At 34.6% G+C, this 24,257-nt stretch overlaps 3 protein-coding genes across 3 annotated transcripts in view; 2 read left to right on the top strand and 1 right to left on the bottom strand.

Annotated features, from left to right (window-relative positions):
* Window positions 1-50: 50 nt before the first annotated feature.
* LOC113494554 (RNA-binding protein 45-like) lies at window positions 51-1,891 on the bottom strand. The gene has a single exon (XM_026872946.1). It carries the CDS (start codon window positions 1,585-1,587, stop codon window positions 154-156), a length of 1,434 nt encoding a protein of 477 aa, XP_026728747.1. The 5' UTR covers window positions 1,588-1,891; the 3' UTR covers window positions 51-153.
* Window positions 1,892-2,082: 191 nt separating this feature from the next.
* LOC113494556 lies at window positions 2,083-5,712 on the top strand. Its single transcript, XM_026872948.1, has 6 exons — window positions 2,083-2,178; window positions 2,306-2,435; window positions 2,551-2,766; window positions 3,674-3,787; window positions 4,031-4,384; window positions 5,445-5,712. Exons 2-6 carry the CDS (start codon window positions 2,372-2,374, stop codon window positions 5,597-5,599), a joined length of 903 nt encoding a protein of 300 aa, XP_026728749.1. The 5' UTR covers window positions 2,083-2,178; window positions 2,306-2,371; the 3' UTR covers window positions 5,600-5,712.
* A 1,370-nt stretch (window positions 5,713-7,082) lies between these two features.
* LOC113494558 (fizzy-related protein homolog) overlaps window positions 7,083-24,257 on the top strand; it is a 42,624-nt gene continuing 25,449 nt past the window's right edge. Inside the window, exon 1 of the mRNA XM_026872949.1 lies at window positions 7,083-7,702. Within this exon, the coding sequence (XP_026728750.1) occupies window positions 7,555-7,702 (148 nt within the window). The 5' untranslated portion in view covers window positions 7,083-7,554. The remainder of the gene's footprint in view (window positions 7,703-24,257) is intronic.

Consider the following 24,257-nt stretch of genomic DNA (forward strand, 5'->3'; position numbering starts at 1 on the left):
AAGTGGCAAAACATTTGCCATTTTATCTTCACAGATCAAGAATAATGTCATTGGTAACATAAAAGTATTTATTTGTCCACACTACATTGTCCAATTAATAGTAGTCCATGAAATTAGTGTCCTTCACTTTGTCCAAGGGTTGGGACCGTCAAGTCAGTCGTCCTGTCCACCTTTAGTCCATCCCAATCTCCTTTTCTTGGCAGGAGCTTCGTCCTCTGCCTCTAAAACCTTTATCCGCACACCACAAACCTCTGCACCATGCAATACGCTCATTGCTTCATTAGCAGCTCTCTCTGAAGCATAGCGAGCATACCCTACAGTCTTATTAGGCAATGTGTACACATTTATAAGGTCACCAAATCTACAGAATATATCACGTAAAACAGTCAGGGGTGGAGGCTGAGGCTTGCAGACTAGGAAACACCTCTTAGCTACTTCAGAGTCAATGTCGGCCAATGGTTGAGGAGGCGGAAGCTTCACACTGCAATAGTTCAAGTCATTACTTTGGAGGGCATGGTCATCAGAGACTCCAGTCGTAGCCAATTTAATTAGTTTGGAAGCTTCCGCAATAGCTTCAGCTAACTGAGCCAAGTCAGGGGAAGACGTATTTGCAGATTGTATAGCTTTTTTGAGATTACGTGTAACATTAGACACATTTGTGTAGGATTGCATGAAGTTGTCAAACTCAGATTTATCAGGCTTAACAAAAATCTTCATACCTGGAGGATATTCAAATTCATTTAACTTGTCGACTGCATATGCAGCGGACACTGGATTTGAATAGGATGCAGTACCTTTCCCAAAGTTACGCATCATATCAACATAGTACCGGCAGTCTGTCAAGCCAGGTACAATATCAAACAATGTTTCTACGTGCTTATGGGTTAGATGAGGACAACACATGAAGTCAACCCGAGTGTAACCCCTAGGAGTAGAGTTCATTGCTGCCACAAGTGAATTACTATGACTTGGTGGGTTAGCCAAATCATTAATTTTACTTTCGAAGGCCGTTTCAGACCTCCTGTTATAAGAACCTTTCGGCATTGCAAATATGGCGCGGAACTTTCTATCACATTGTTCAAAAGCAGTTGCAGCCTCAGAAAACTTATTAAATGTGACATAAGCAAAGCCTTTAGGTTCACCTGTTTTACGGTCTCTCTGCACTACAACCGACTCGACGTGACCATAAGGACTGAAAGCTTCGTGAATATCATTTTCTGTCATTATGTAAGGGATAGTTATGAAAAGCCGTTTAAATTTGTCGTCATTGTTGTCTTCAGTGTGTATGTCAGATCTATTTGTAGCTACCATCACTTTAAGCGGGCGAGTTTGTGGTATGATTGTTTTCCTGTGCATAGCTTCTATCGCAGCTGCTGCTTCGGTAGTTTTAGAAAACTTTAAGTAAGCGACACCTCTCATTTCTCCTGTTCTATGGTCACGCGGCATTCGTATGTCCTCGATAGTACCAAATTTTGAGAAAGCTTCCCTGAAATCCTCCTCATTGTATCGCTTTTCACAAACAATAAATAACCTTGAATGCGGGGGTGAGTCTTCGGAATAGTCCTCATTTCGTCTAGATCTATTCATATTAGGTACTTGGTGTTGAGAATTTTAATTGGCACTCGCCTCTAAAATAAATGCTTTATTAGTCAAGTCAGGTATGTTAAAATTACAAGACCAAGAATTATTTCAAAGTGAATATAAAAGAAATTCACAACGCGTCAAAATAATATTATTGACAAACTGTGAAAGGAATAGTAAAGAAATCCTCATGTGGGTGACAGTACTGACAGTACAGTACTTTTAAGACATGAAAACAAAATGTATGGAAAGTGGTGCAATCTATTAACCCGGGCGTTTCAACTAAGGCATAATATTCCCTTAAATATTACTAGATGTCGCTATATTAACTCCTTTTTCAAAATGTTATTCATTTAGTAATTTAATGAATATTAATTCATAATAAAAACTAAATCATTTTTTTTTTGCAAATCAAGCGCTGTCTTCCATTAATTTATTACTATTTTTATAATTACACAATTTTAAATGTTTATTTTGCTAATGGCAGCACTGACAATAGATAGACTGATAGACACTATGCGCCCGTCATAGCCGTCCGTATGTTTAGTGTTTACTAGCAAAACGGACAATAAATATGTTTCGAAAACTTTTCGTTGTGTGAGTTTTCCAAGTTTTCTTTTCTGGATCTTGAAACTGATTCCTACGTATTTACTCGTCTTGTGAATGGATACCGACGAATATATTACTTTAAAAAAAACATATTATTATTTATTTTGCTTGACAGGGAGATTGTTTTAAGGACTTCGCAAATATCTATATTATTTGATTAAATTTGGCTACGTTTTTATGGATGACGATGGCGAGATTACCGACTAACTCTCGCATTCATTGCTATTTTGGATGTGAAGAAGGAGGTAAGATGACTATTGATGATATTAATGGAATGGTTAATTGAAGGAGTGATCGTATTGTGGGTTCAAATTTGGTATTTTTATATATTACTATATTTTTGTAAAATTCTAATTTCAGGTACTTTACATCATTTTCCTAAGCCAGACTGTCATAAGGAAAGGTTTGATGCCTGGAAAGAAGTTTTACACGATGCTATTAAAATGAAAGGAGATACGTACATCTACAACCAAATAAGATTATGTAATAAACATTTTGAGAAATACTACATAGGTAATGGAAAAATATTAACGAGAAATGCAGTGCCAACCTTGTACACCAGCCTTATCCCATCAGGTAATAAAATAATAACATTTTGGCTGATGTCTATGAAATGGATGAAGTATCATTGAAATCTGCTGTTAAGATGAACCACAGACCAGCAAGTGCAATTCTATTTTCAGTCACCTATATTTTCATTCTTTGTGTACCAGTTGAATTACAAATGAAGTGCAAAAACTGGCCTGTTGGTCTAGTGGCTAGTATATCTAACTGCTATGCCAGAGGTTTTTGGTTCCATTCCAAACCAGGACAAATATTTGTGTGATGAGCATGATCATTTTTTCCGTCTTTGTGTAAATTATTTAGTATATTTAGACATATATAACTATGTTTATCAGCTGTCTAGTACCCATAACTAGGGACTGGACAACCCTGTTTTGGAGTTAAGCCTTTTGACTGGTTACTCAGTACGCCCCTTTTGTTTGAGTTACATCCTCGAAACCTAGCGAAATGTTTAACACCTTCATCTTATGGTATCCACATGAAGGGGTTAATCCCTTCAATGACTTAAGCCATTGTAGAGGATACCTTCACGAAATGCATTCATTCGTTTTATCCTGAATTACACAATAAACTTGAGCTGTATAAAGGTAGGGATACTTGAACCCGAGCGACGCCTCATTGTTTACAATTTTTATTTAGCTATTGCAAATTTGACCACACATTACAATGAGTATCACAGGTAATTGGTGCTGATTATGAAATTATATTTAATAAATAATTATAATAAAAATTATTTTTATTATGTTAAGTGGCAATGAACCGCTCGCGCTGGAGAACATATGGAGGGGCCTATATCCAGCAGTGGACAGCTACAGCTGAGATGATGATGTTAAGTCACAGCTGAATTACATAGGCTTGAACTTATTTAGTACAATGGATATGTAATTATTACTTACTAATGTAATTGATTTTGTTTCAGGTGAGGCCTGTGATACTGATAATGATGCACCTTCCCAAGAATATAGTCCGCCGTTTTTAACAGAATACCAAGATGAATTGCCAAGTTCGATTACTAGCAAAAGCGGCAATGATGGTAAGTAATCGTTAAGAGTAAAAAGGATAAAATCGAGTATCTATAGCATATTTGGTTCGATACTTCGATACAAACTATAGCGGTTGTCTAGACCGAACATTCAAAACTTTAATAAGACTTATTATATGACGCTGTACAATATTTTTTCGAGGAGTTTTCAAAAGAAACACTTTTGAATTTTTTTTATTTTATATTTTTAGATAAAACATAAAAATAACGTACTAAATGTGTTCTTCTTTTCAGGTTTCGTCGAAAACGACGATAATAGCGCAGATAAAGAATCACAATCTTTAAAACAAAGTACAATCATCTTAAATAAAATCAAATGTGTACCTGAAACTTCAATTAATGAAAATAGAGAAACTTGTGAGATTCGAATTGAATGGGCAGAAGACAGTAATCCAAAGAGGAATAAAGTGGAAGAATCGTGTGAGAGTGTTACAGATGAAAAATGCAGCCACTGCGTTTTAGATAAGGAAATGGATAAAACAAATAATTATTTAAGAAATTTACTTATAGGAGAGCTTAAGTCATTGCCTCCATGTATGAGATCACACGCTTACATTAACATATTGAACTATGTCGACAAACTTAAACATAAGCATTTAAATAATAATTAAGTTACATAATCACTAATCAGTCTTTCATTTATGTTGTCTCTTGAGTGAAATTATATTCGGCAATAATGGCGAACGTATCACAGCTGATTTAAATATGTAAGTATAAGAAAATATAAAAAAATGATTAAGGAAATAAATCATAATAGGAATCGATTTACTCCTTAATGGATTAAGGATAAATTTTACAGAAGAATATAACCTTTTCACGGTTACTTGTGTAGTGACATTTAACGAGGTAGGGTTTTTAGGTACGTCTCTACTGGACCAGTGAGCTAATACACGGTGATTTTTTAGTTGTCTTACAAAAGTAGCCCAGTTCATGTGTCCGACGTAAAATACCCCTAGGCGCGATAATCAACTAAGATAATAAGTACGAAGAAAAATTAAACATGAGAAATCTGAAAAATAATCTTAAAAATGATAAAAACGCCGCCGCCCGCGCCCTTCACCATTGTTACAGGGCTGGGACCGCGCTCGCAACAGAGCTGTGTGTCTAAAAAACGACGAATTGCATCATAATATTGAATAAAAATTGCATTTTAAATTTATTCAAATCTCATAAATAGTTTTTTTTTATCATGAACGTGTTCTAGTCATTGGATTCATGAACTGGACTGCTTTTGAAAGACAACTAAAAAATCACGGTGTATATTATTATTTATTACCTAAGGGCACTCTGGGCTCAAACTATCAAGTGAAGTTCTTCCGGGGAGCCCACGAAGCGCCTCAGCTTCTTGTTAACAGCTTTTTCTAAAACATCATTGACAAAGATTTTATTTCCACTATCTTGGCGATTAGTGCAAACCGCATATCACTTCTCGACAATTTTCCTCAGCACAGATGTCACGAGCGTTCGTGGTTATACTATTTTCAAACTGATGTCCATTACAAAGTGTGCATATTACATTGTCTTGGGTCTGAATGGCTTACCCATTGAAAGGGTAACCTGTTCGGAACGGGTTACAGTAATCCGTTCGAAGGTGTAACATCATAGGGTTTTTTCTTGAAGCGCTTAAAAAAATCCCTTATTTTTTCAGAATGCAACGTTTTACCAACAGAGTGTGAAGACCCTGCTGATCTATTGCTGATTTTTGACAAATTATTTGATTCCTTTAACGGCCACTCATACCGTGATACAGCAAAAATTCTCAAGGGATGTCTTAAAAATAGCTCACCTCATTTCCAGTTCTGACAGAAATTAAACCTGTATTAAATTCAATAGAATTTGATAAAAATGTAAAAAATCAGGATGGGTCTCAAACTGTTAAATGTGAGAATATGAACACTTTTATTGAAATGTGGCAATATTTAAATAACAAATTTAAACTTTTTAAAGTAAATAACTTAATAACACGAAATTGTAATCAAGACCCATTTGTAATTTATTTTGCTGTATCAGAAGCAATGGAATAAGAAATATTAATCCAACTTGCATGCGATATATAAATGCTTATAAAACATTGATCAGTAATCTTAATTCTGTTCAATCAATTAATGCGAATTGTGAAGAAGATGATTATAGACCATTGAAATCAATGAAATTATTATGAATGGAAAAATCTGATGATTTAGATATATTAATAAAGAAAACTATTTATAATATATATTAATTTGTTGTCTTATTTACTTCACCCTAGTACATTTTTACTCAGCAATAATGCTGTATGCATGGTCTCCAATATATATATATATATAGCTATTATAGGGTGCAATTTATCCATATTATGTATGTATTGAGAAATCAGTAAGTTTATCAGTTGTCTAGTACTCATAATACAAGCTCTGCTTAGTTTAAGACTAGATGGCGCTGTGTGAAAAGTTGTGGAATATTATATAGCAACCTGTAGGTATACATAGATCGGTAGATGAGAGTTCATGAGAGCCTACCACTGACCTCTATCTATAGAGGTCAGGTCAGGTGCCTACATAGATATAGCTATAGATACGCTTTCACAGACGCTAGCGCTATCTAGTAGCCAAGGCGTGTAGTTATGAAAATAGAACTTGTCTGTTTTTTTATCTACAGAGTATATCAGAGAACAGTGTTTTCTACAGAGTACATTCTGACATAGTTTCATCTAGACTTAGACAAAGAATTATTAATAATAATTCTAAATTTATATGCATCTAGAAAACCTAGCTGAGGAGTTAAAATCATACAGCAGAAGGAGTTTTTTTACTTTTATATATTTTTATATGCAAGTTTGGCTTAATAAAAATCAATTAAATATAAAATGAACAAAAACCAAATTCTATAAAAAAATTAAAATAGATTTCAAATTTTTAAAAAGTCTACAAGAGTTTGGCTGGTATATTAGGTGACTCCGTTTGCTAATTTATTTCAAAACCAATTTGTGCGAGATTGTTGTTCAGCTTGAATCATGTCTTTTACCACTGTTTGAGCAAATCAATATTTTGAAATTCAAATCGATATATTATAAATTTCAATAAAGTAGAGGGCGATCGTGCCAAATAAAAAAAACCAATCTATCCGACTATCCATGAAAAATATAATTGTAATAACCATCGTAATCAAAACACAATTCTTGACAACTGTCTAAGTTAGCTTTAGCTACTAGCGCCATTGTTGATGGTATCGACAGTGTTGCCGTGTTTATACTAGAAGAAAACCGTTGTATTCAAAGCTTTGCTTTTTTTTATAAGTTGCAACATCTTTTTTGTTTATGCTGTGTGACATAGTCCGCGAAAGACCTATTTTATCCTTTTTGTACAGAATTGTATCAATTTATTGCATATAAAATCGAAGGAAATCGCTAAATAGTGTCTGCAGAACAATATATTATCGGTCTACAAAGTTTGGTGAAATCATTTTGTTATGTGCGTTATCTTTCAATAGCCGTGGACGATGTGTTCAGTTGCGCTATGGAGCATGTCGAATGTAGTCAAATGGTTCACAGTCGTCAGTGAGTGCGCTCCTGCGTCTAATGTTGTTTGTTTTGACTCCGGTCACTGAAGTAAACAGTGTACTCGGACCGAATCAACGACAGACAATGCTCAATTGAAGACATACCCGTTTTTCTAAAAATATTCTAGTCTTCATTCTTCCATTTACCTTCAAGTTTACGTGTTTTAGACTATTAGAATTTTAGTCATTTAGTGTGTGGGACTTGGACTGATAACGTGAAAATGTTCAGTAAGCATTACGAGACAAGGCTGCTGCAGCAGTGCAGCCCCTTGAGCAAGAAGCAGTGCCTCAGATTCCCAGCAGATCACACAAATGGGGACAGATTTACGCCGTGCAGAGCTGGAAACAACTGGCAGACAGCATTTCAAGGTAATTTTACTTGGATTCCATGCCTGATTTTCAAAAATAATGCTGAAATTTATAATAAGCTCGATAAAATTTATGAGAGACCTTATAATTTCATAATTAGAACATGTCGAAGGTTAAGGTTACAACATTGTATCTACTAAGATGTTCCATGTTTGAAATATAATTACACAATGGGTGATACACATTTAGGACACCAACATTGATTAGATATTGAGAAAACAGGAAAACAATATTGGTTTTAAGACATTTTATCAAGTTATTTATTGGATGTTTAGAGATATCTAAGTATCTCAAGAACATTTATGACGGTGGCTGGGATTGGGATTGACCAAATTTTTAATAATAAGGTGTCTGTTTGAGAATCAATTTGAATAATCCTTTGGTTAAATGTGGGTATATATTCTCAAAATTTGCCGTATATTCTTAGTACCTACCTACGTTTCCAATGAAGATTAATTACAAATTTTCCAAAGAATTTACATTCTTAAATCGCAACTAATATTTATTAAATAATTGAGTCAAATACTAAGCAACAAGGAAAAAAGATAACAAGATGGTTCTCACTTTTTACTTTTCATGAAGAGTACTGTTTTAAATATTTTATTTGACTATTTAAAACAATGAAAATGTTGAACAATAGTAAGGATATAGCGCAAATAGGAATTTCAACTGTAGTATTATGAATTAATATTAACTCAAACACATTTATATTGGCATAAACATACTATTGTAAAACTATATAATATGTAACAATAAAATAGGTTTTGTACAAAATAAGTTAGCAAATGTCTTTCTGTTTCCATAATTTTGTTATCTAGGTACCTAAATGTGTATGGTTAGAATCACTCTGAGATCACTCCGAAAAACATTGCTATATCAAGTAAAAAGAAAGTGCTTATTTGTCTTTTAGTTTTTGTTTAAATCATATTTATAGTTTGCTTGAAAGTTATATTGAGTCAAAAACAAAAATTGACAACCCGCAGTGCAATCTTAAGGCATTATATTATCACAATGACAAAAAAGCAATTATGTCTTATCTTAAGTAATAGAGCTAAATGTATTTATGTTAATATTTATATTTTAACTTATTGATTCATCATTAACCAATATTTAAGTACCTATTATTGATATGTAACTACATTAAATTTAATATATTTCTTTAACTATATAAAATTTCTATAATTTTCTCCTTATACCTATGACAAGGTATGTTATATTCAGACTAACCATTTAGACGCACCAATTATGGACTTTTGGTTGGCCAACTCTATTCATGATTACATTTTTTATATTGATCAGTGCCCTAAATATCATAAGGGTATTAATTACCAAATATAATTATGACTATCATCATGGTTTATATCTGTTTAAGACTTAGTCCTACAAAGTATTACTAATTAATCTGTCTTGTTCAGTAATATGATAACAATGTACTTATCTAAGCAAATGCATAACAGACATTATTTACAAAATCAATAAAAATCTGCCATTCAATATAAGCAATTTCATGACTTAATATATAAGTAAAATTATAGGGTAGTCTTACAGAATATCATTCTCGGACCACTATTATCTGTAGTCAAACACACAGGTACTCGGACTACCATTATCTTTTGATAGAACTTTCTTTTGTTACTGTTTCCCATTGTTTTTATTATAGAATACTTTGATTGATAGTATTTCTTTCAGTAAATGTTATTCTAAAACGGTAAATGTAGGTATTGTTTCCTATAGTGCAAGCATTTAACATTTTCCTTTAATCTAAGTATGGAAATTTGGTTAATGCTATTTGTGTGTAAGTGAAAATGTTTCACATTATCATAGATTACACCAGTAATGTTTGACGCATCTGGTTAAGCGGTAGTTGTTGATCATATAATATATCACAACAATCGATGAGAACGATAATAGCGTCTAATGCGATTAAAAAGCTGCCAGTAATTGTGAAATTAATTAAAGTTCTCGCGTTTACGAGCTTTCAAAGACCCCGGGATTCGTTCCCAGTGCTGGTGGCAATAGCTAAATAACGTAATAATTTTAATTCACCATGCTTGCTCTTACGTCTAGTAATAACAATGCCTATTTATTACTTTCGGTCTAGGCAAAAAATCTGCTCGTAGCTCGATTTGGTCACGCTTCAGGGATGTCTGATGTGAACAACCTGCTCACTGGTTTCCGAAGGTCATTTCCGCGAGTATTTGGACGTAGCTATTGTCTTTTTGTCTACCGTAATGTATGGTCAATCATCATGTTTTCAGTATATCAAAATAATGATCTTCAAAGTGTATTTGGATCAATTACGCTGGCTTGTCATGCGTCTTTTTTTAATGGCGGATTAAATGAAAAGCCTTGTCTTATGGTTATGGGTACGATAGGGCCGTACTTTTTATTTCGATAATCGATTTGAAATACGCTCTATTCATTCAATGTAGTAAATTAAATTGCATTTACATCACGAAAATTAAAAATGTTATCCTACACCGGGTCCAAATAATATAATATATCCTGGGACAAAAATTCCGTCAATCTTTCTATCGCGGTACTTTTACCAATTATAAACTTTATAAAATAAATCGTAGTACAACTTAATTTGTCAGATAAAAGTGCAACAATTTTACCTTTGCGGGTAATAAAACCTATTTCAAATTACCTTCACTAATGCTTATGCCGTGATGAGTCGCAATAAACCGAGATTGCGAGCAACCGAGGTAATTTTCACCGCAAGATTTAAAGGATAATGAAAAAATATTTCTTATGTAATTTGCATGCTATTTTAGCAATTAAAACTGACAAGACAAGTTGCTGTGATGTTTAGTAGTTATGAGTTTAAAATGTTAAACGGTGCGCGACCGACTCGCAACTCCCTTGATAGTAATTGTAATTTATGGCGCAGTTCAATTTAGCAAAAGTGCGGATTAATGAAATTGGATTATTATGTCTTTAAGAAAAGGACTTGTTGATATCGCTTCAAATATATCGATGAAAAATATCAGTAAAAGTGTGTAGGTTTGTATTCTTGTTAACAAATTGACGGCAAGGTTAGAAAATCTGTCCTCAGCGGCAATAAAGTGGCACGAAAGGGTTCATAATATTGCTAAGCCCAAAAATGCAATTTAGAACAAAAATATGGCCACGTTAGGCACTCCATATGGTTTTCAAGTGACCAAGCCAAGTGTGGGTGGCTGGAACATTACACCGACAGACGTATATGGTTACCTCAACTTGCTGTCTATATCAACCGTATGTTAGGTATAACAATTTTGTTTTAATATATTATATGACATCATATTACCTGCAATTTATTCCGATTGTACTTTTTGTTGTATTTATTTTGTATGGCAACTCTGTTTCGTTTAGTTATGATAATTTCTTCTTTTATGATGTTTTACGATTGCGTATATTGTTATAAAAAATAACGTATGTCCACATAAGGGAACCTGAGCATTTGATCTCATAATAAAGTCTCTTTCTGGCACAAAAATAACCAAAATCAAATTACGTGGCAACCCAGCACTTATTGTAGTGACACTTGGTACTGGTGCCTAGCGAGGTAGCGAAAAAACAGTACTTATTACGTGGATTATCAAAACAAGTAAAAAACTGAAAGTAAATTGAATAACCACTTCTTTTGTCACGAATCTCAGCCACAACTGTTTATAATTATCTTGGAAAGGTAATTTCTTGTCAACCTCTGGTTTTCTATCTTTCCTGTACATCCAGCATTCAAAACCACTATTCTTATTTTTATGACGGTAGACAGAATTATTTTACTTATTGTCACCTACATTTATCAAAGAAAAACTAAATCCCAGTAATAATGGATAATAATTGATTGCAGTGCTATTATTTTATGGCACAAATTGTTACGTTGCTATGTACGACTATCAGAAAGGTGTTCGTTAAATCGTTACTGACCATAATTGATTTCTAATATTTATTGTCTGTGCCTAATTCCTTTAGAATGTTACTTTGTTTCACTTGCGTCCTTATCTTTTCATTTTTGGCCGACTTTTAAATAGAAGAGGTTCTCAATTTGGCTGTTGTTTTATTTTTTACATAAAGTATTAAATCTTTTGTTACGGTAACAACTCCAATGATGATTTGTTGTAACATTTAATGTGATATTTAAGAATGCATTGCTCAGTAAAAACGTGATCCGTTTTCTGTTGCGTAATCGTCTAGATATTTACCAACTTGTTACACTTTTGCTTACGCGAAGCTTACTAACTAATAATAAATGGTCGGCAACAAAAAATGCTATTAAATGTACCAATCAAAAGTCAATAATCTAAACTTATTGTCTTTTTGCTGGCTACCGCCTAATAGACGGTAATGACAATGATTCGGTCAGAATTTCATATCTGGACGTAATTATAGGTTGTCTGGTGCAGACACACGATTTGGTTTTGTTATTTTCTTACCGGTACCGGTAATTGAAACTAGGCTTAACGGTCCTACTGTTTTCTAATTTAATATCAATCTCAAGTCTCAATTTATTAAAAATAGGACTTTTATAAGCTAAAATGGTGGGTTGACTAGTAATACTTTGCTAACGTTGATATACCCACTTGTTTGTCGTTTGCGTCCGTTTCAGTAAAAACACGCTGTATCGGTAATACCAACTTTGCAATTCAATTAAAGTACTGCTAGAATACCTACCTTTAGATCCGATAAAATCTACGTCTATCCAACTCCCACTTCATGAATATTCTATTAAAAGAAAGAGATATCGATAGTTGTTGTCTAGACTGATCGCTTTGAATTTATTAAGCGTATCCGCGTTGTCTGAAATGCTATCCAAAAATGTAATCTGTAGGAAACCTGATGCGAACCACAAATTACCTTTAATTCGCGTCTATTTTCTTGAGTTTAATCGTTCTAGAGATGCAGCATAAAATTTCCTCTTACGGCGTAATAATATCAAGTTTATAGCATTTAAAACCTTCGTAGCTTATACCGCTTAATTATCAGCCACGGACTAATTAGTGTACAAGGTTAATGGCCCTTCATTACTTCTCACGTAATTAAAACTCTTTTTGTTTTCTAGCAAAATTAAAAAATGCGACTAAATCATGGCACCATGAACAATAGTGGCTTATTTATAATTCATATACCTTCGCGGTTGGCTACCTGGACGCTATTGTGGGTGTATGATGGAGAGAAAGTTTACAATTCATTGTTTAACGAGACAAACGTGGTATTAAGTAACCGAGTATTTAATTAGCGTTTTATTTAGAAAAGGACCGCCTCGTTGTGTTCTTGATGCGATGAACAAGCTTCAATCTTTTCATTGCTGTTGTCTTTTCGTCGAAGAGTAGCGGCTTATGAGCGCGTAGAAATGATATTTAGAAACACTAATTTGTACGTGGAATTTTCATGTTACTGATCATTTCTAAAATTGCTTAAAACAATGATTTTATAATATAATATCGTTACAAATAGATGTTTTTTTTATTCCCTGCGTAAATGGATTGTATTCATGGCACGTGTTGTCAGATCAATACGAGTGTAGAATTTGTTTTATTTCGTCCTTCTTAAGGACAAGGTGCACTCGCTCAAGCGAGTACTGAGCACGTGCTGCAGGATACGGGAACACAATAAACACGTGTTTATTGTTTGGGATTCTTATCGTGATTGTTTGAGATTTGGGAACTTGTAGGTCGTAGGGTAGTTCGTAATTAAAGGGAAATTCAAATCTTTAAATAATTATTTCGACTTGCGTTAACGATTTTTATTTTTAGCCTCTTGTGCACTTGGGGATTTTAAAGACGTTTAAATAACCATTAAGTAAGATTTGCTAAAGTGTTATTTACGCTATGGAAATATGCAGTAATAAAAAACAGCGTTTTATTTTTCTTCTACGAACATTACTAGCAAATCCAGTAACTGGCAATTTTTTTACAAGACATGAGGCATCCAAACCGCCTAATAATAATATCCTTTCGGCATAAAAGTAATCCAAGGGTGGAGAGTATAATACAAACAATTTTTAAAAGTTAAACAATTCCATTGCGAGTGAGCAAACCTTTTTTATAACGTTCAACGTTTTCAGTCCTAATTAAAACGTTTTTTGCTCATCCAAGCTTAATATCAACGTGCTATATGATATGATTATGGAATAAATGGGTCTAGGGTTTGGTACACGAACCGTGAAGTTTACGTGTGTGGACTGGTCCTAGTTAGGGCTGTCTCAAAGGGTTAACGAGCTTACCTAAAGACGGTAAACTTTTTGTTTCAATACCAAGTCTCTTTCAAAGATTTAATGCGTGCCTTTCACAATTCTTTATTGAAAACTCTGAATAGCTCAACTACTTTGCTTGCACTTATGGTACCGTTTGCATACTTGATTTTTGCAAAAAGGTGTTCCTTTACCTCTTGAATATTGTAAGGAAATAGGATGCTGTCATTGATGACTCATTCATGCACTATAGCGGTCTTTAAACTCGACATTAACGTAGATTTATGTGTCTAATTTACCTCAAATGCCCACGCAAATAATATTTAGTGTATAGTGTGTATACTTAAATACTTAGGTCATAATATTGAGATATTCATATTTTATTTCGACTGCAGCTTGCCAGTCTGTTAAATACCATCTTTATTTAAGCTAACAGAAAACGATGATATTATTAGAAACTTGGTTTTCGAGAAGGGTCTTGGATAAATCGATGACTCATCAGACTAAACTTAAAAAGATATGAGGGGTAATCTATTCTTAGTTTAACAGAAGCTTAGCTAGCAGCCCTAATTCTATCGCGTGCCAGAGCAATGAGAGGTAAGGGCATTCACACTCAGGCGTATGATAGTTCATTAACATGCATTAGTTAGGGCATTAAAATCACTCGGGCAAGACCATTACGCAATTCTTGCTCAACCATCGCCGAGATTAACAAGTGGGAACTTTTTAGTTTGAAACAATCGTACCTACGCCATTTTCTTTTTTATCTAACAATTTTTTCGTCCAACGTTGTCGGAATATTGATACTCCTTGTTTGATTACACTTTTTTATCCTCTGTAAACGTATGCGAATGTAGATGTGAAAATTAACGTTAAGTTAATTCATTCAAATATTCCGATACGTTAAGAATAATGTTTGTTTATTTTAGCTTTAAATTTTGGACTTTGAATTTCTCATTTTCCATTTAAATTGTTTTTATACTATTAAACATTATTAAGTACCTTAAAGATTCTTTCGTCGAACATGATATTTATCCGAGCAGGTAAATAACTTTCTAGAAGATTTCAATCTTAACGAGCCTTTATGGAAACTATGAACAACACGAGTTCTGATTCACCCCTGCAATTATTAATAACATTTCTAATTAATAAAGCCCCCAACAGGAATTGCATGTCCCTCGCACAGATTTTTTCCATACCATCGCGACTGAAGCGTGAACCAAGACCTATGATAAAAAGGGACGATGCCCTTATCTATAAATAAAGCGAAGCCTCACCTAGCTCTACCGATGACTTCTCATCCGAGATGGATTATGTCGGCGTGTATTTTTGCCTACTGTTGCCAATAGCGTGAGGTCCCAACCGTGACGGTAGCGTTTTGGTCATTTGAGCGTCTTTAATCAGCGCCAGCCCGTCATGCTTCAAGTACAATCATACGATACTGTATCATTCGTACTGGTTAAATTGCTTCTGATTTAACTAAATGCCTTGTAAATTAAACAGCGAAGAAAACTTACGCGAATAGAGAAAGATTTCAATCGAGCCTTGTATTTTTGCTTTCACAATGAAAATAGAATTGGCAATATCTTATACTGGAATCGTGGGTGAATTCAACACTCCCTACTGTTCCCGCTGTTCGTTTGACAAACATAGTTCCGATAACAATGCACACATTTCCGTGTACAGTTCCACTGATCGTTGGTCTAATCGCCTCGTGCCTGACTTTAAACAAAGGTCTGAACTCCACCACCACTTCTCCTAAGCCATAGCTCAATTTTGTATTCGCAATTTGCGCAATACAAACTCACTTACGCTTAATCGACGTTGACTTGGGAAACTTGTATAGCAAAGAACCATTGAATTGTAGCTATACGTCATTCATTTTATTTACACTAATAGTTACGTTGTCTCTTATTGACTAATGAATAATAGTTGAGTTTATGCAAACGTGAATATTACTCAGACTTGGTATGTTAGGTGTGACATTCAAACATACAGGGTGTTATTGTTTGAAAAGGTTGTTTTTATGTAAGCAAGCTGCACATTCTTAAGCTTTTTAGTCAAACAAACACAAATTAGCAGTCGAGACGGATGTAGCAACGATATCCTCCGATTAGTATGGTAATTAAGGGTCCATTATACCAATCACAGGAACCCGGGGTCAAAAGTCATTCGAGTCAATTATAGGTAGTTAATTTTCGTCGCAAGCCGTATACTTCGTTTGATAGTTTAAGAAATTATTGGCGTTTAACACGTTTTGAATCATTGTTCGCGATGTACAGTTCATTGGGCATTGCTTCTTAGAGCCTACTTACAGATACTGTCAGTATTTTATGTTAAGCGTTAGGTGCAAGTTTTATGACAAATACTGCTTAAACGTGGTTATTATTAGGTACAAAGTCCCGTAACATGTTTCACGTCTCTGCTTTCACAAGTATATGACGCTTGTCTGTAGCATCTCTCGGTGAAAATTTATGTTTTATCTAGGCTACTAAAGAAGTATTTGTATGTAAAGTTTATAACGGGAAACATTGCCTTCCTACTTTCTGTTTTATTAGGAAAAATTTCAATAAAAATCTTTTTAAATAAAACTTTTAATAATAAGTACTAGATATGTCAAGGTAAAATCTACTTTAGGCAAACGCGATTGTTTAATTACTTTTTAATCAGCATAATCGTCAATTAATAAAATATCTTTAACGCATTTTAGGTATGCCTGACCTCTGTTAACTATGTTTACATTATAATAATTGTCGTGTTTTCCCGAATATGACTTTAATGTTATCCATAACCAATATAATGCACCCAGTGATAGCATCTGCAAATATAACTTTAGATAAGTATTCTTTAAACACATTAACAGGAATACAAAATGTTGTTCAAATTTTGTTCAGTCTATATTATTTAACCCACGTGCGGTTTTCCATTTGGAATGTCTAATTCTCCACTCCCATCTTTTCTCCCATCAATTCTCCAATCCTAATTCTCCACTCCCATCTTTTTTTTTAAACAATTTGCTGTTCGTTTCTATTCTTTCAAGACTCATTTGAACGTCGTAATTTACATGTATCCACCGCTTCTCCGGAACTTTCTAGACTTTCCCTCATTGCGAAAATAGTCATAAAATACTGAATCATGTAGTCTTGACCCACGTGTTTCTCGTGTGCACATCCCCTTAAGCAATGTCCCACTAACATCAGGACAAATTACTTGACTTCTGATAAGAGTCCTTATCGCATTGTTATGTGCTTGAAACTGCATATCAGCCTCCCAAATTGGAATTATTTTTAGTATCACAGATTTCGACGCCATTTATCCAAATGTTAATTGCAGTGTTATCATATATAAACATTATTTACTTATTTCTGAGTCTTTATATGCCTATTAAAGAGCAAAAAATATATTCCGTAAAATATTTTTACGTTGTAATTTTAATCGGACAGAACTTAAGTCGTCTAAACAGTACATAATGATGAATCACAAATATATTTTATGAGGATTATTTAAATTTACATTGTATATGCAAAACACCTTATTGTTAGCTTGCAACGATACGTATAAAAGCTTAGTGTCATTCCAAAAAAATATTCCTCCACGCCAAAGGCGCCGCTTTGAAATTAAAACAAAGTCCAATCAAAAGCTACGCATTCGAATAATTTCGACGAGATTTAATTAAGCGCCAGACCCAAATATCGTTAACGGCAAATAATCGTACATAAAGCGATGGAGATCATACTTGCACCTGTGTAAACTTTACACGATCCTGTCACTTTTGGGTGGGCGAATGCATATTTGCAAATTTTGTAACCATCAAATTAGCACTTCGGCCACATCAAGGCACGTACAGTTCCATATTTATCGTAAATCTTTGTCGCTGCATTTAGACGAAAATGTATAAATCTCGATTGATCGTTTCGTGTTTTGATGACGCTAATGCTTTTAGCTTATCTTTAATGTTTAGTGATGATTTATGACGATATCCAGACTAATGAAATGTCATTTTTATTGCACTGGCTTGTAGGTGAGTCGCTAAAATAATTCTCTTATTTCAAATGTTATGACTGCAGCTTTTTATTGATACTTCTGTCTAGATTTAATAGGAGGCTGACATTTTAGACAGGTCCGTAAGCAAGGTGCATGACACGCGCTTCGTTTTGTACTCCTACATCATATTTTAAGAATGACCAGCCTTCAACTCGGTCAGCTGAATGTCGTGATGTCATCAAGCTGCTATTTAATATTTGTTTTGTTGCATAATTTTCGCGGTTTGACGTGATTTTACTACAACTGTGATGATTTTGTTCTAAATTTGTAGTTTTGCTTTTGAAAAGCAACATGTTTTGTCATGTTTATATCTTGAATCAGCTGACCGTGATTCAGAGCTCGTGATCGTATTCCATAGTTGGACTTCCAGTATTCCAAATGTATTAGTTATTCCGAGAAGTTCATTGTACCGATCAACTGAGTCAACTACCTTTACATTTTTCCCTTTGCATGTTAAAGGACATATATATTGCGACAAAGTTACTAAAGTGTCCAATATTTTGACTTGAAATCACGTTAAGAATACACGGACATTTGTTACAATCTTGATGTTCTCGTTTTATTTTTCCAGATACAAATTTTATTTCTTTTCAATCGATAAGTTGATTGTAGCCATCCTAAAATTTTGTTCGTGCCACTCTTTTAATGATTTTGTGGCAAATGATATCATCAGTTTGCACCTCCACTAAAAACCATTGTCTGATTTCATGTATTGACGACAATCTTAAAAATATCCTTTTTTGTATACTGACGGGTCTAGACATGTTTAATGCCCACCCCGCTGTCAGAGATCAGCTGTGTTGCTGTATTAGGTATCTGCTAAGACGACAAATACACATTGTTCAACATTCATCATTCACGTCATCAACATGAGGATTTAGACAAGTTTTTTTTGCCATATTTTATAGACTTGTCCGTCGGTGCCTAACCCTATCACGGATTTCGATGCAAGTTTTTAGACGATGATTCAATAAAATATTGATTGATGCATGTTTTGATTCTAAAGTCAATGGATTTTTAATTTATGCATGATAATTGCTCATATTAGGTGGTTTTACACAATAAATTAATCGTATAGCAACAGACATTTAAGATTAAGTTATTATAGATACTTATTTAGATGTTCGAAATCTTTCTAGTGAGTTGAATGATTTTATGCCTGCCCGGCTGTACCGAGTACCGAGTAACTGTTCGTTCGGAGATTTCTATAGCCACTTAGACAAGTACAATTTGAAAGTAGGTTGGTGAAATGACGCTGTTGGGAAAAGCACTGAAGCGTTTATTACATTGTAACACTATTACAGCACGTTGTGTAACGAGCGCACAATTCACCGGCAAAATGTATGCCGGTCGCCGTATATCAAGCAGTGTGTGCTTGAATGTGCACTGTGTTTAGTTTAGCGGTACTCTAATGAAGGCTCGGTTCCTGACGACATTCTAAATCCTGCACTGTTCCACCCGTCTGCGACCTGTTACGAAAGTAAACACAGCGTATTACATTGTTTGCCCACTTACGCCAATAGTTATGGCCTCATTGAGGTGCCTGCTGCCAGCCGTGCTTACTTTGCCTCGGGAAACATACAGCCAGCCACAAAAAAAATATAATGAACAGAAGCTCAAATAAGCAGGCAACATTTGAGGTGTGATGACTGGATAATCGACCATGGTTTCCAATGACACATAGCAACTAATAACAAATGATTATCTGTACAAATATTGTCAGCAGTAGGTATTTTTTTCTACTTTTTATGCTTCGATCTTGAATTATTATTGCAAGATTCTAAGCACGTACTTACCTGCGATAGTAATAGATCTAGTCGACGTCCATGTATTTTCTAACATTGTCACTTGGCATTATTTAAGACTTAAATCCGGATGATTAATGTTGTAGACATTAGCATGCATTGTTGTTTCTGTGTATGTAATTGCTACAGTTTTTTTGTATTGTCACCGCTCTTGACACCTGAGATGGAGCATAAATCAGTTGTCAGGTTTTGAATTTGGGTCGATGGCATACAAGTCTTGGTGATCAATTGACGTCTTCGAGATTTGTCTGTCTGACATCATCATCCATAGTTAAAGTCGGATGATCTCTGACATGTTTAAGCTTGAGCACGTCTAAGATTATACGAAGATTTATATAAATTTAATATCTGCCATTGCGGTTTTTTACCATCTTAAAATATTGACTTTTTAAGATCATTATAATCGCTGTTGGTAATGAAATGGTCGGCAAAAACGTCAACTTATTCTATTCGTATTAGGTAAAAATTGAACAAAAAATGTTTTGCATGCAAAAAGCAGAATTGCTCACGACCCTAGCTATGTGCTAAGTAATGAACCACGTTTTTGGTTCAATGCACTCACGAATCTTTATTTTACTGAATATCAAATGCCGTAATTATCAATTCATTTGTATTTAAACTCATTATTTGCATCGTGTGCACGATTTGGACTAAATAAGTATCTAGGAATGATTGCCGCTATAATTCTAGGTCTAGCGCTTATTGCATTACGAATGCAGGAACCTATTTATTAATAACATTATGTATCCCACATACAATTTGAAGCGGTGCTCGTGGGTGGGTGCTCCTCTATAATATCTGAGTCATTGGTTATACAGACAATTGCGTGCAGTTCAACGCACCGCATTTAGGTTCACAACTAATTTTCCGTTTTCCACGTTGCGTCAGGTGACGCTACCGTTCGAGTTAACTTCACGGCCATAGTTGAGAGAGAACGGTCGTCGGCACCGGTGGCGAACTCTGCCTATTTATTTAAGGAAACTTTTCGCATTTTATTTCCATGAACTCATTTAATGATGAGCAATATTGCACGCACGTTTAAAATGCAAATTCGATTCAAACGCGAGCATAGAAAATCGTGAATTACATACTAGTTTGTTCATCGCTTTGAATGAAAAAATAACTACATCAATTCTGAAATGCATTTTAAAACAAACTTATCTCTTTGTACGGTGCATCTTTATCACAAAAATGCACGACTCCATGAGTCAACCTTCTTTCAATAATGCTTTAAGGCGTATGGCATAATATAGTAAAACAATTGTTGGCCGGGTCACCCGATAAAGTAGAAAGAACCGATAACCGGTGCATTATGAAAGTACAAACACCGCTACTGTACGATAAATTTTCAATAGAACGTTGTTTGTGGCCCTAATAGACGCTGATAATGTTTCTAAGGTTAAGGAACTTGTCACTATCTGGTTGTGAAAGCGCAGCGGCGCAGATGCATTAGAGCTGCTTGCGATGCGATCGCTGCGTTGAATCCCGTTATTGACCTGACTTTACTAGGTACTAGAGTCGGGTACTTGCATGCGCGCTACGAGTCTAGAATGCTCTCAAGATATGAACCAGCGCTCTCAAGGTGAAGCCAATTGCATTTGCAAACGACGTCCTCCCGAGATATAGGGTATTGCAGCTTTTATTTATCGTTCCGTTAGAACGTTTTATTGAAGCTGTTGGAGTTTGTTCGTCAGTCCGTCAGCGAGGGAACTGAAAACTATTTCTAAATATTTGTAATAATACAGTAGGTACGTGTGTCACTTTAGTCGGAATTATTCGTTGTGATTGCGTAACATATAATTCCTATAATGACGCCAACACTCGAACATGCTTTACTTATAGAAAACGTGCTTTGTGGTTTTTTCCTTTACTTCTAGGTCCTTTTACGTATGACTTAAGACTTAAATAAATGTTTTATTTTTCGTAAAAATAATTTCAATTAAAGGTATGAAAGAAATTGAAATTTAAAAAATCCTCTTTAATAACTTACTTTTCGTCTGTATTATTGATTTTCACAGGAAAGTGCTAATTTATTTTCTCAAATAAGAAATCTTCATTCATAGGTGTAAAATAATTGTAGCCTTTCTAGATTTTTGCCGGCCTTCAATCGTACTACGCTAGTATACCTGCACGGTGTTATCGCTGCATCTAGGCCATGTTATCGGCTTTTATTAAGCACTACACAACACGACTATCGTAATTAGTCGTTAGTTACGCACTGAATAAGACGGAGGTGGAACGAATCTCGATCATTTGTTAACCAAATAGGTTTTTTGGACTGCCGGTCGTCGGCATAATGAGCTTACCGCGAGAGGACATTGAAATAAAGATGTTTAGAAAAATGACGACACGTGGAAATTTTACTCTGAAAACGAAACATTATATTTTCAACTTAAATGTTAAGAACCCAAAGATTCTAATGCAGTAAAAGCCTTGCAATATTTCTGAATTCCTCGCAGGTGTTTAAATAGTTCACAGTATTTCCATTTCACGTGCTTCGAGTCCCATACGCACATGGTTTTATTCATATTGTTCGTGTGACCTATTTCGCTGAGTCAAGTGTTGTCGCATCGGCACTCACTATTTCGCATACCAAGATAACTGGGCATTGGTTTTTGTATCAGGATTTCTTTTCAACCTGCTACCGGTTCCTGATAACATATATTCTGGAGTGCATGACACACTTTTTGTGAATTTCGATAACGATAACTGCTATCTGCGACTTACCTTCGTTGCAACTATTTAAAGTTTTAATTTTTATTGGAAATTCTTTAACCTGACTAACTTCAGCTTTATTACTATTCCGTCCATTGGGTTACTTACCGGCATAATTATTCTTATCACTTTTATCTTGTGTATAAAACACAAACATTCCGAACAATTTACTTAAAGATAATATTTACTAGAACAATTCTATTGAGCCTCGGTTACGACCAGAAATTGGGGCCAATTTGTGTCCGTATTCCGTGTCCAGGGCAATTGGATGTGGGCAGACCTAACGTAGGTGGAGGCCTTGCAAAAGTCTGTTACGCTTAGACAATTAGTTCTATTCTCACCTCGGCAATATAGACTCTATACCTTTAATAATTCAGCACGGATTCGCGTCCGTCCAGGATGTTGACAAATTTGGCGATGTTCCGAATTAATTATGTCTGCGCCAATGGTCTGTCACGTAGCTAACCAAATATAGTTGCATGTATAACGTCTCCCACCTTGTATGGAGGTGCCCCAGGAAGGAAGAGGTGTGAGTGAACCCGCGCGTGAGCTACCTGGGAACAATTGATGTTTTTATTCATTACGCTACGATTCAAATGCAATTTGGGAACGTGCTTCCGACCTGCTTTTGTTATTTGGGAAGTGCAACGACCACACTTGGCAAATGTTCTTTAAACGTCAATGATCTCTGCTTATCATTCAAATCGTTTTGTCTGTATGATGCTTCTTCATTAGCAAAACAATTCTGATTGGTTTCTTATCAATTTTAAATCTCCGATATTTGAGACAGAATCTATAGTTTTGACTTAAAATTGTAGACGAGTTTAATCGATTAACTATTATTATTGCATCAAACGATATTATGCAAAAAATATTGATATCAACAGTGTCGATAATCTATTTATTATTCCAATTTTATATGGTAGGTTCTCCACTTAGCTGATGCAGGTCTTTATATTTATTTTCTTTCTAATGCATATTTTAAACGTTTTTATTATTATACCTATTTGTTGTGTTTGGACAAATTGGTCAAATAAATACTAATTTATGATAATATTATGTAATTTTTATCTATAAACATTGACTATTATGTGTTTTTTTAAAACTTGTCTGATAAATTGTATGCGAATTATCTAATTGCGATTATGGACACCGGGAATCGGTGTCGTTAAGTGCACTGTATTTTAAATATTAAATGAATCAGCTATAAAATTCTTTAGAACTGAGTGCAAATGGTATTTTTGGCTATATCCCCCAGGTTGTTGCTAAATTGTCAGTCAACTTCGCCATGTGTTTTTTCTTAGTATAATTCAAGGTGGTATGATCATTAACGACGCTAGGAATCCGTCACAAAAAAATGCTATTTCAGTATCGCTCTATTTTAGAAATATATGATTAATATCTTGGCTACTTGAATTATTTGACATCGTTTATGTAAAATGAATTCCTTGATTGATTTTTTTCTTGGCAACTAATTTATTCTGAAGCTAGATTGATAATAATTTTTTTCGCATTATAAGTGTGGAAATTAATATTATTTTAAAATATAACAAGTAGTAAAAAACACGCTTGTTCAGTTTCTGTGAGATTAATCAAATACTTCGTTATTAATTGTCCTGATGTTTTGTTTTAGAAGTATTGTCAAATTAAAGAACATATTTTTTGTGGTCGTGAGTCACGTGGCGCGTGCGCAGACGCATATGGCAGACAGGATACCGGCTGACAAACGTTTTGACACAATATAAATAGTCACCTGGGTTTGTTACGTTATTCATTCCTTCCTGCAGGTTGGAATGATGGAAAAATTCTGATA

Source organism: Trichoplusia ni, chromosome 5 (assembly GCF_003590095.1).
Source record: "Trichoplusia ni isolate ovarian cell line Hi5 chromosome 5, tn1, whole genome shotgun sequence".
Classification (NCBI taxonomy): Eukaryota; Metazoa; Arthropoda; class Insecta; order Lepidoptera; family Noctuidae; genus Trichoplusia; species Trichoplusia ni.